Source organism: Bemisia tabaci, chromosome 4 (genome assembly GCF_918797505.1).
Source record: "Bemisia tabaci chromosome 4, PGI_BMITA_v3".
Classification (NCBI taxonomy): domain Eukaryota; kingdom Metazoa; phylum Arthropoda; class Insecta; order Hemiptera; family Aleyrodidae; genus Bemisia; species Bemisia tabaci.
The window spans coordinates 24,499,702-24,511,838 of record NC_092796.1 but is presented as its reverse complement, the minus strand read 5'-3'; the positions used below and the strand labels follow the sequence as shown (position 1 = coordinate 24,511,838).

The window sequence follows — 12,137 nt, the reverse complement described above, 5'->3', positions numbered from 1 at the left end:
TTGTTGTGATATCTGCCAATGAAAAGGAAACTATGGTACAGATTTATGAATTGGAAGGCGTTTACTAGGTACATGTCTACATACATGTCTTATTTTTCTCTAGGGTCACCATTCCAGTTCACTGTTGGACCTCTACGAGATGGAGGTGCTCATAGAGTACATGCTGGAGGCCCAGGACTAGAGCGTGGAGAGCAAGGCCAGCCATGCGAGTTCAATGTCTGGACCCGAGAGGCTGGTGCTGGTTCATTGGCCATATCCGTTGAGGGACCAAGCAAAGCTGAAATCGACTTTAAGGACCGCAGAGATGGCTCTTGCTATGTCAGCTATGTTGTCACAGAACCAGGTAATGTGATGTTACTCGCCACTCAAGTCATTTTAATTGATGGTCATTTCATCAACTGTAAAATTTATTTTTCTTTTCTTGTACATACATTGTACTTCCATTAGGCTACAAGAAACGATCAAGGTACCAAATTATAAACCACTAGACAGGATAAGAAATCATTCCAGATAGAAGTGACCATTACGGAAAGTTTAGCTGCGTTTCTTGCTGCATCATTGCTGTGAAAACATTTCTACGGAAACATCTCAGTAATAGTAATTTGTGAAGCACACTTGTTGTCTTTTGGCTCGGAAAGCCTTTGGCAAAGCTTTCGCAAGGAATATTACACAAGTCTTTCGGAAAATTTTAAGAATAACAGTTTCTGAAACCTCATATCAAAGTACATCAAGAGAAATGTTTTCTAAATACGTTTAGGAAACGTTTCCACAGCAGTGAAAAATTACTTCATTCCTGAGAAACAGTTCTCATAACGTCACTGTAAAGCTAATAAAACAGTATCATGGATAAGCTAAGAAACCTATTTCTTTGAAACCATTACTGAAAAGCAAGGAGTAAATGTCAAAGATGCCTTTCTTTTGAATAATGAAAAGATACAGATGAAAACTGAATGAACAGAAGGATGGGGTAACAAATTAAGTGGTTTCAAAGTTGTATCTAACAGATAAAAAGAACAAACAAAGTAAAAAATAAAAATCGGAAATAAATCAGCCGTAAGTAAAAACTCTAATTCTAATGAAATGTATGAGAAAAGTTCCCCTAGTTCAAGTCATCATCAAGTCCCTTTCACAAAACTAGATTTTTCCTCATTGTGTTCACCTCTGCTGTGAGCAGTCATGTATCAGTTCAAAGAAGTTCATTTGACTGTTCCAAAACTCACCAATTAATAGCAAAATTCTAGTAACGGCAGACAAACGTAATATTTTTAGCTGCAAATAAAAAGAAAATAGTGTATCAACACTTTTATTGGTACAGTATTTACCTATTTTGAGATAAAAGTTAATAACGAGAAATGTGTGAATAAATTTTTTAATTAAAAGTAATCTACTTTCTTAATTCCTTTGAAAATCAGCTAAATTCAAAATTAAACCCATGCAATTTTTTTTGCCTTATTGCGTTTTCTGAGTGAGCCAAAAATAAGCTCTCCTGTTCTATTTTTGGCATGCACATGTTTATTGAAAGCAAGTGGGGTTTGAAAATTGCTGCAAATTATGGCACATTCCCAAAAGTCTATTTTTCATAACTATTTCTGGGAGTTGATCATGTCGTTACTTTTTCCGTCAGTTTGTGGAAGCAGTGCTACCAATAACCTCTCATTCAACTCATAGTGTAAATTCTTTTCAAATAGTAACATTCTAGCTTTTGTCGTGACACAAATGGCACATCTCTCTTGATCTGTTCTGTGCGGTATTACTTATTAATATTTGCTAGTTTAGTGTAATGAATTTTTTCTACAATTTCTAATATGAGTGCCACAAGTCACAACCCTAGTGCATTCCAAACTTATAAAGTTTGCCAAAATATCAACTTGCAGGATAGTTCCACCAGTTGGGATAATAGCCGAGAAAATGAAGGTAAATGTGAATAATATCCACATTCAGGATAGCATTAGGTCAGTGATAGTCACAGAAGATTCGAATTTTACCCATCTAATTAAGAATTTTAAAATAAATGTACTTATGCTCTTGAGAGGGAGGGTGAGAGAGAGAGAGAGAGAGAGAGAGGGAGAGGGCTTTTACTTATCGGTTAGATCTTTTGTCCTGGGTGATTTCCCATTCTGATCATTAGTGAACTTATTCTCTATGGTTATGATTTATCTGTTCTGATCAATTATACAGGGTGATCAAAAAGTCCTGCATAACCTCTATTACATTTGGGGTTTTTGCCCCATTTCAGGGTGATCTCCTTACAAATTTGGGAGTTCCAAAATTTGTCTCCTCAGAATTTCGAGTTCCAATCTCATTTTATTGAAAAGTTACACGGCTCCCTCCTGCCAATTGTGTGATAATTTTCTATTACCCTGTATGTACCCAGGTAAAGATGCAAGAGGATAAGTGTTTTGGGAGTTTCACCCTCAATGTACAGAATATCTTCATGCTGATGAGGTACTAAAACCAGAATCTTCATTTAATTTTGTTGTTGTTTTGTTTTGTTATTCAGGTGAATACAGAGTTGGCATCAAGTTCAATGACCAACACATCCCAGACTCACCTTACAAGTTGTTCATCTCACCTGCCATGGGTGACGCTCATAAATTAGAAGTTGCTCAATTCCCCGTTTCGGGAGTACAAGTTGATAAGCCAACTCAGTTTCTAGTCCGCAAGAATGGAGCCAAAGGTGAACTTGATGCAAGAGTAAGTATTCGATATTTATTTGCTTTATTCTTTCATTGAGTAAATATACCAGAATCTCACTGGAAACACAGTTATTGGTGATCTTTTCCTCATCATAAGTGTTTTAATTTCATCAAGTTGGAAAAATTCCATAACATAAGAGGGACATAGGTACAACACAAAATCTAAAACATTTGGTCTTGTTAATTAAATTATTTTTCCTATTTCTTAATTTTGTTAAACTAACTTGATTCCTGTACTTGTATCCTCTTTTTCATGAAAGCTTCTTCAATTAATTTCCCTTCTTTTCTTATAATTTCCTTTAAAAAAAACAAATCAAATCTCTATCTGGCTCCTAAATCAGTGGATATTTTTGCAATACCTATCCTTTGATTTTTTCAAAATTTCCCCTGATCCTGATGCCAGCCTCCTTGTTTATCGTTAAGTATCAAGTTTGCCTTCGATACAAATTTTCTACTTTCCAAACTTTGTGCTAAAATATCTGATGATGTTGGCAGGTTGTCGCTCCATCTGGAACAGACGATGACTGTTTCATCCAAGCAATTGACCCGGACACATACTCCATCAGGTTTATGCCGAGAGAAAACGGCATCCACAATATCCATGTTAAGTTCAATGGCGTACACATACCTGGCTCGCCATTCCGCATCAAAGTCGGAAAGGAAGACGCAGACCCAGCAGCTGTGCATGCGACAGGAAATGGATTGGGTGATATCAAAACAGGTGAGACTAACATTTAATTGTACAGATTTTATGGTTGCATCGTTATAGAATCTCAATACTTCATTACTGGTGTCAGATGAGATGTATTCACTTTCCCTCTACAATCCAGCTTGGAAGCTCTGGTGAATTCTTGATTTTACTGATTCAAAGTTCTTGAAAATCTTTGATTGTAATTATTAATCCTGTCATGAACTATGTTAAAGATATAACACAATTATTCAACTCAGAAATGAAACCAAACCTATTCTATATTTTATAGGAAGAAAACAAAGTTTGATTCCTTTTAGCTTCTACAATTCATATTGTTAAAAGAAGGGAGAGGAAAAAAAAATAATCTCATACTTACTTAATTTCTGCTTGCAGGCCAGAAAACAGACTTTATTGTAGACACATGCAATGCTGGAGCTGGAACACTAGCTGTAACAATTGATGGACCTAGCAAGGTCTCAATGGACTGTACAGAAGTCGAAGAAGGTTACAAAGTTAGGTACACACCCCTTGTTCCAGGAGATTATTACATAAGTCTAAAATACAATGGATACCATATCGCAGGATCTCCTTTCAAAGTAAACTGCACAGGTAAAGTTTTATCTCAATTCTAACTTAAAATGTTCAATTTTTTTCTTCTTTTTAATATCTGAATTCGATAATGAATAGGAAACTAGAACTATTCATCTATTTCGAACAGGTCAACTATATTTTTCCCACTTTTTTAATTTGTAATAGAAGTAAAATCCCAATTTTCATACCTGCAATTAAGGGTATGTACGAACTGAATCTTTTACTCTATCAAGTACACTAAAAATTGTCAGGTCAGCGGCGTGATTGCCGAAGTTCATGTCAGTATGACAAAACATTGAAGATCAAAGAATTAAACGGTACGAATAGGGCTATATCTTGCCTTATATTGCAAACAAAGCCAGGTACAGTTGCAGCAATCATATTTTTAAATAAAATTTGACTAAATAAAAAAAATATTCTCCATCTGTTCATATTTCTTTTGCCAAAATATGGAGTCATAATTTTTTCAAATGACTTTTTTCTATGACTAAAATATACGATTTGAGCCTATCCAGTTTGGAAGAGTCAATTATTGTTTTTAACTGTTGCACAGGTGAGGATCTGGCCGAAAGAGGCGCGCAGGAAACATCTTCAGTCGTTGTTGAAACTGTACACAAAGTATCAAAGAGTAGGGCAGCTGGTCCAGTCATCCCTATTTTCAAATCAGATGCTAGCAAAGTCACATCCAAAGGCATGGGTCTGAAGAAAGCTTTCTTAGCCAAACAAAATATGTTCACAGTTCATGCTGGAGATGCAGGTATAGTATTTATTTTCAACCGTTTTAGTTTGATCTATTTGTGTTTTTGTTTTAGCCACTCTCTACATTATTTTATTTGTGCCCATCAGCTATTGCCTTTAAATGTAGAGTTCTGTGACACTAATTTTGGGCTTGTTAAAGATTTTAAGTGAGAACATTCGAACTGTATTATGATCCTGAAAGTGCTTTTATGTACTTTTTTACATCTTATAATGTAACTCAACTTACTCAAGCAAACCTAAACAATTGCATTAAATACCTTCTGTTCGATGTCCTTAAAAAAATATTAACCCATTTAGTGTTATTATGTCATTCCTTTGAAGTTTCTGCTTCCTGACACACTTGTCTATCTCTTATTGCCAACAACCATTTTTGACAGCTCTTTGTGCAATGCTGTCAGGCCAAGTGCCAGTTCAAGTTGGTCTGATTTTGAACATTTCTAAGAATCATTGCTGAATTTTTCAGAACTAAAAAGCAATAGCAAGACCATGGGTAACAATTAAAGGGCCGCTCCTAAAATGCCTATCACTGAAATTGGATTGTTTGGGACAACCTCCCCCTCCCGTGCACCCATAGCACAGGTCTTTACCCCTCTTAAAAAATCAAGTATCGTTCAGTTGAACCCCCCTCTCGCAAATCAGCGTTTTGTGATAAAATTAGGATGAAAAATTGCCACCTTGCATTGATTTTTTATCTTGGATTATCGAAAAATCAACAATATGCATCCATTTTAGCGCTCTAGCCCTGAATGCCCCTCGCAACCCATCGGTAAAGCAGGCTCAGCCCCTCCTTCCCCATGAAGTATTGCCTTTTTTATGAACAGATCCATAGCATCAGGTTTTTGGAAATTAGGCGTCAAAGTTTTAAAAACAACAATGAAGAGTAAACATTGTGGCATAGAGAAATCCTCACATATTAAGTCTTAATCTGAGGTAATTTTATCAAAGTTAATAGAGGAGATTTTCTCCAAAAAAAGTTCTGTGGGAAACATTACTTGTAAACATACCAATTTTATGTCAACTAGCTATAGAGCAATACAGAAATGGTTAAGAATTTTTTATTAAACTATAATCTCATCTTGCAATTTTTCTCTAATATTGTCGGGAATTTTAGCTGCTCTTCCATTCATTTCTAAAACAATTTGGACCACTGTGAAAGGATATCCATGTTAAGAGCTAAGGAGCTTCAATGTAACTTCCTTTTGTTTTGACTTAGGGTCTGTAGAAAACTGGACGTATGAATATCGCGTGGAAAACATAGACTCACGCTAAAACACCAGTATCTTCTGTCCCTTGCTCCCGATTTTTTATAATTTCAAACTAACAAAACATTCCCTGCAACACCTGATTGGCCCAATGCTGAACAAACTGCGCACCACTGGTACCCACAAGGTGAATTACCTGATGGACCTTAACTTATCTAACCCATAACTTGGGTAATTGGTTCCATTAAACAAGTACACTTAACTGTTAACACACCATCTTGCAAGTCCTCCTCAATGCCTGTCGACTTATGTGCATGTCACAGGATGCAGGGCCACAATCTCCATCTCTAACTTATGACTTCGTTTTCAAATCTTACTACTTGTTGATATTTTTCCTCCCCTCCACCCTTGAACTTTTTTATTAAGTAATTAAATTCTGCCTCCGCTGATTTACCGTCTGGTGTATATCGCGGTCTCTGTGCACATTACACTGCATCCACCGCCGCCTATAGCTCATAGTATTAACAAGCCTGAAAAAATTCAATGTGGACACAGTTAGCAGATCACATCAGTTTAGATCTGTTTATAAAGATCTGTTTAATGATTTTTCAATAATCAATTTAAATTATGAACCATGCTCTGCTTATTTTGATCCTGGGTCAGAACTTCTTCTTGTAACCTACATCAAAATCTTGTAATTCCCAAATTTGTCCCTATTTGGCATAGTTTTGAGTGGGCAATGGCTTTGTAGAGAAAATAGGTAGTAAAGTGACCACAGATGAAGTTTTAAATAGCACTGTAGTTAGCATTTTTTCTTTTACAATCTTTAGAGCTATTCAAAATTTCATTTCGCAAATTATACTTTTACCAGAACTTATCTTTCTCAAATCTATCTCATTTTAGAAATTAAGAAAAAATTAAAGTGATCATGAATATGGTCTTAAAAATTATTGTCAGCCTTGGCTTTTACATAAGTTACAGCATGGACAATCATTTATGCAACACTCTCGTTTCAATTAACCTCTCTTACTTCGGAAATAATAATAATAATAAAAAAAAAATCTGTCAACAAAAAAATTACCCTTGAAAACGACATTTGCATGTTTAGCATGACTAGAACTGTGCCTTGCTAAAAACACCTTGAACTGGCAATTAGCAATGGGCAGTTTCATTGAAGTCAAGATATTTTTCTGTTTCCATCAATTAAACTAAGATTCTGCTGCATGGCATGACAAAAGAATGAAGTGGTTATCAGCTCTATTTAAAATTTTTTGAACACTTTTAATTTTCTGTGAATGGTTGTTTGCTTACTCATTGAAGAATAACTATTATAGCATTTATTCATGGTATGAATATAAATACAATCTCTATCAGTGAATTACTTATTTAACTCTAAATAAAGTGTTCTTTAACAACCTCCTACCATTTATGACATTCTATAATGCAGCTCTGAAAATTTCCCTGGCAGTCATGTAATGTTGGCTCGAACAGCCCCCCCCCCCCCCTTTAGTTTTTGAATGATGTCACATAAATTTTTGAGTTATAGTGTATTATGTCCGTGTTGTTTTAATGTCAAAGAAAAAAGGTATTTTAATTGAAAAAAATACTTTAGAAAATTAATAGTTATTTGGTTTATTTAGACATTACGCTAAATGTGTTTCCTTACTTTAAGAGTGTGACAAGTAATCAGTTGTCCTCAGTTTAGCATTGAAAGTAGGTACAAGATGGCAGATCTTCTCTCGGACTCTAAAGTGTGTAAACTTATTTGGCGTGGACTCTATCAGTATTTCCGTGGGAAAAAAAATACTAATTTCCCCACACTTTATTTCCATGAATTTAGTAACTACCTGAATAACTTGTTTTGTAATGCTCTGCTGATAACTTTCCCAGCTCCTAGCCTTAATAACACTGCATAACGATAGCGGGAATACAACCCCTCCCCTCTTTAACTGAATTGACCATCCTTTGCCCCTCTGTGACTTGGAAATAGTTCCTATGCTCATCCTGAAATTTTTCCGAAGTATTTTGCAATTATAAGTTTTCATTTAAACCTCAAAAAAAAAAAAAATCCCCCCCAAAAAAACCCAAAAAACCCAACAAATAAATTTACCGTCCAAAAACAAGTGAATGATGGCAAAGGCCCTTTCATAAGTAGATTTTCTTAAATTTTAATGAGAAAGAGACATGCTAAACCCTGACTCCTGTCAAATAAAAATACCAATTGTATAAACTCAGGTCTCTAAACTTGTATCAATCCAGTGTTTTACAGTATTTTGAAAAAATCAATTTTGTCTACTACATCTCTTTACTAATAATGTATTATTTATTCGTTTATTTGCCAACAGGAAGCAACATCCTTTATGTTGGTATTTACGGACCAAAAGGTCCTTGCGAAGAAGTCTACATCAAACACACAGGTCAGAACAACTATCAAGTCAATTACCGGGTAAGAGAAAGGGGAGACTACATACTGATCATCAAATGGGGTGATGAACACATCCCGGGCTCTCCGTTCAAGGTCGATGTCTAAGCAATGGTGAAGACTGCTCAAACTCTTTGTAACAAGATTTTACATACCAATTTCTAAAGAATGTACAAAAGATCAAGAAATGTAAAAATAGTTCTTTAAGACGTAAGTAAGAAGTCTTTACCCTCAGCCAGTGAAAATGAGAACCACTCAAATGTATGAACGCTTGGTTTCTGTTGATATTATTACTTTCACAGAATAGTTTTTAAAAGTTAGGTTGAAAAGGGATGCTATTAAAGATTTTGTTTCCAACATTCTAAGAGGAACTTCATTACTCTCTTGCTCATTATCGTTCTTTTTCAAACCTGCTTTTGAACTTGTGTTTTTTTCCGTTATGAGAACATAATCAGGTGCCTTAAGAAGCTCATTTACAGTGAAATTGGAATATTTTGAATCTCAATTTGTGCCTTAATTTTTTGTCATGCTTTATTTTTTCAATGGAAAAATAATGAACACTGCATGTGCCTTAAAAATTCCCTGATTCTTTTCTCACTGTGCAAAGAATTTTAGTGAACATTTGAAGCAATGAGGTTAAATTTTTTTCCTTTTTGAAGAATCAATTATGGACAAAAATTTAGAACCTCTGCAATCAAAATACATGTTATTTCTAATGTGGCCAATGACTTGAAGATAGTGAAAGTTGAGAAACTTGTATTTTGATTTGGGTTGCTGCAAATCATCTTTCATATTTTATTTTCTTCAGTAACTTCTGGTTTAGAGAAAACAACCATCACTATTCCATAAAAATTTGTGTGGTTCATCTTTGCTCCATCAAAATAATCATTGGGAAATTTCTTCTAAAAATGCTGATCCGTCACATTTTTTTAAAGTATTACGCAAGCTGAAATTTTGAAATATCCCAATCTTGGAGTTACATGTTTTTTTACGCCACCATCAATAATTATGTATTTCATCTAAAGCGTAAAACTCTTGAAAAATATATTTTAATACATAATAAATAATGGCATGATGAGTTTCTTTTAATCTCTTTGCTCAGTCTTTATAAGCAATTTTATAAGAATTTTTAAAGTTAAGTTGTGAACTACTTGTATCCACTGTCAAGGGCAGGCCCGTATTTGTCTCAAAACCTAGGTATGCTCTAGAAAGAACATTTTTTCTATTCGGCCTTGCAGCCCTGTTCACTTCTTGAAACACCCACAATCATGTATATTTTCCCCCATGAATTTTGATCATCATGATTAAAAATTTTATCCCGTGCAATAAATTTTAAAGATTTGAGAATTTTACCTCTACCTAGTAAAATTTCAATGGTCTTAAATTGATTCAAACTAAGTAATGTGCGAGTTTAAAAAAATAGTGCTCAGTCAAAATAAGTATCATTATAGTGAAAATGATTCTCATATGAAATTTTAAACCCACCTTTTGATGCACAAATTTAAACATGACAAGCCTTGTTGTTGAATCAGCCATTTTTTTTGAAATTGCTTTATTCATTCTTTTTTCTTCTCCAGCTTATTCTTCGGTTTTTGTTGTTTTCATGCAAGCTCCGAATCAAATTTTATTATCAAAGTAAGCTAAGTTTTTATGTAAGCCTGAAGATGTATGTGCCTTATTGCAAAAAGCATAATATTTATCAATTTTTGATCAATTTTAATCAGCTCTTTTCATAATTGACATGAGCCAGTTTTGATTAAAGTTAGGTTAAGATTTCTTCATAATTGCCTTGAAATCAGTTTTATTCTTTTTACATTTTAGTCATTCATTGAATCACTGTTTCTTTGAGAGTCCCTCATCAAAAATTATCGTTCATTAATTACATATTAAGTTTCTCTTTTTTTGTTATCTTTTTATTGTTATTTATGTTTCTTTTTAATAAGTTGTTAAAATATTTATTTTTCATCCTTTTAGTAAAGATTTTGTAAAATTCATTGCCATTTAACATGCTTCAAAAAGTTATATATTTTCTGTATAAATATTAGTCATCCCTTTTTTAATATATTTCAGACGTATAATGTTTCTCCTTTATCCTTTCATCTTTTCATCATAAAAATGCTCGTCATTTTTTATTCTTCTTTATTTTCAGTCCATCAATGTCATTGAACTTTTTCTACTCATATAATTTTTATGTTTGCTCACCTTCATATCAAACATCAATAAAGACTCATTTCAAGAAGACAAGACTTATTTACTGTACATAACGATGGGCTAAGTGTGAAATCATGTATATTTCAGTTTGTGACTTTGCAGACTTCCTGTCATATTTTTTGTTTCCTCGGTAAACTAGTCAACATAATTTCTTGTAAACTTCCTTGAGTTTCTTACTCTGTCAGCAGAATATTCTGTAAGAATGTAAAATCATGAAGTTGCTTTGTTTCTCTTCAAAAAAACTAGGAACTCTGGAACTCTGCAATGGAGGTACATTATTTTGCACTTTAGCCATCGATATTTCTATTTTCATTTTTCCTCTCCAAAAAAAACCAAATGAAGATCTATCTTACAGAACTCAACCCTATGTGTCGAGCAAAAAGTGGTTGCAGAAACGTCACAACGTTACTACTAAAATTAACATTGCAGCAATGTTTTTGGAACGTTTTTATACCGTTATTTTTGTCCATTGCCAGTCGGTAGGTGAATTGAATTTCGCAGAATTTTGACTTAAGATTTATGAAACCAAAGTTGACAGGTAAATGGTACATTTCATTCAAAAGATAGTTCAATTTGATCCACCTCAGGATTTTTAAGGGTAGTTCTTAGAAACAATTCCCTGACATGACATAACTTTCGCCAAAATATCAATTTGTAGGCAGGAGTTCTTTAGGGCATTTGAGAGACCACTGAACAGTTTTTTTGTCTTGCTTTTTTTCCAAAATGATTATTGATTTGGATACATCATTGCATATTTTCAGCAGACTTAACCCTGCCTTTTCTCAAATTTTAAAAATAAAAGAGACCTCGCCGCGTTTTAATGACGACGTAGAGATACAACTATTAGTACTCAAAGGAAATCCGTGTTGCATCTGCAAAATTAAAGATGCCATGGCGAGGTACATGATGCCACTAATGAGATGTCGCTCAGAATTGGGAGAAAAGTGAAAGAACAAAGCCCGATTACGTTTCTCCTATGTTCGGCTGTTTTGCTCAAGTAGCCCTTTGAAGCACCACTACAAAAAAAACAGGCGGAAACAAAACATGGAAATAGAGTAAAGGGAAGGTCGCGCGTTGATATCGGCGCAGAGATGCAACTATTTGTGCTTGATGGATGTCCGTGATGCATCTACAAAATTGGAGGCGCGATGGCATGAACTCGCAATGCTCCGCTTTGTGCTGCCGAGGTGTTGCTCAGATTCGGCAGAAAAGTTATAAAACGAGGCCCGATTACGTCTTTCCTATCATTGGCAGTGTTGACTCTCGATTCTTTTCTTCCTCTCAATTTTATGTCTGATTATTTTTGTGTATGGATGAATTTGTAGACCTATATCTGAAGCTCATTTGTACCAGCACCATGTAACTCCCTAGAAAGAGATGAAGTCAGGTCAATTTGACTTGACTTGGGACTTATCGGGGTACTTAATAGGCAACAACCCTAGTAGCAGTGGCTGTTGAGAAAAGTTGTAAAAAACTCGTTTAAAACCACTTGATAATTACGTAAAAAAAAAAAAAAAACTCCTGAAATATTCGTATTAGGAAACCTTTTTTGGAGCTTTTTTTAC

General features: G+C 34.5%; 1 protein-coding gene across 1 annotated transcript in view; it reads left to right on the top strand.

Annotated features, from left to right (window-relative positions):
- Positions 1 to 10,605, top strand: part of LOC109038974 (filamin A protein cher) — a 156,490-nt gene extending 145,885 nt beyond the window's left edge. Inside the window, 6 exon segments of the mRNA XM_072299536.1 lie at positions 104 to 343; positions 2,501 to 2,694; positions 3,192 to 3,417; positions 3,781 to 3,996; positions 4,532 to 4,735; positions 8,285 to 10,605. Coding sequence (XP_072155637.1) covers positions 104 to 343; positions 2,501 to 2,694; positions 3,192 to 3,417; positions 3,781 to 3,996; positions 4,532 to 4,735; positions 8,285 to 8,469 — 1,265 coding nt within the window. The 3' untranslated portion in view covers positions 8,470 to 10,605.
- Positions 10,606 to 12,137: the final 1,532 nt, after the last annotated feature.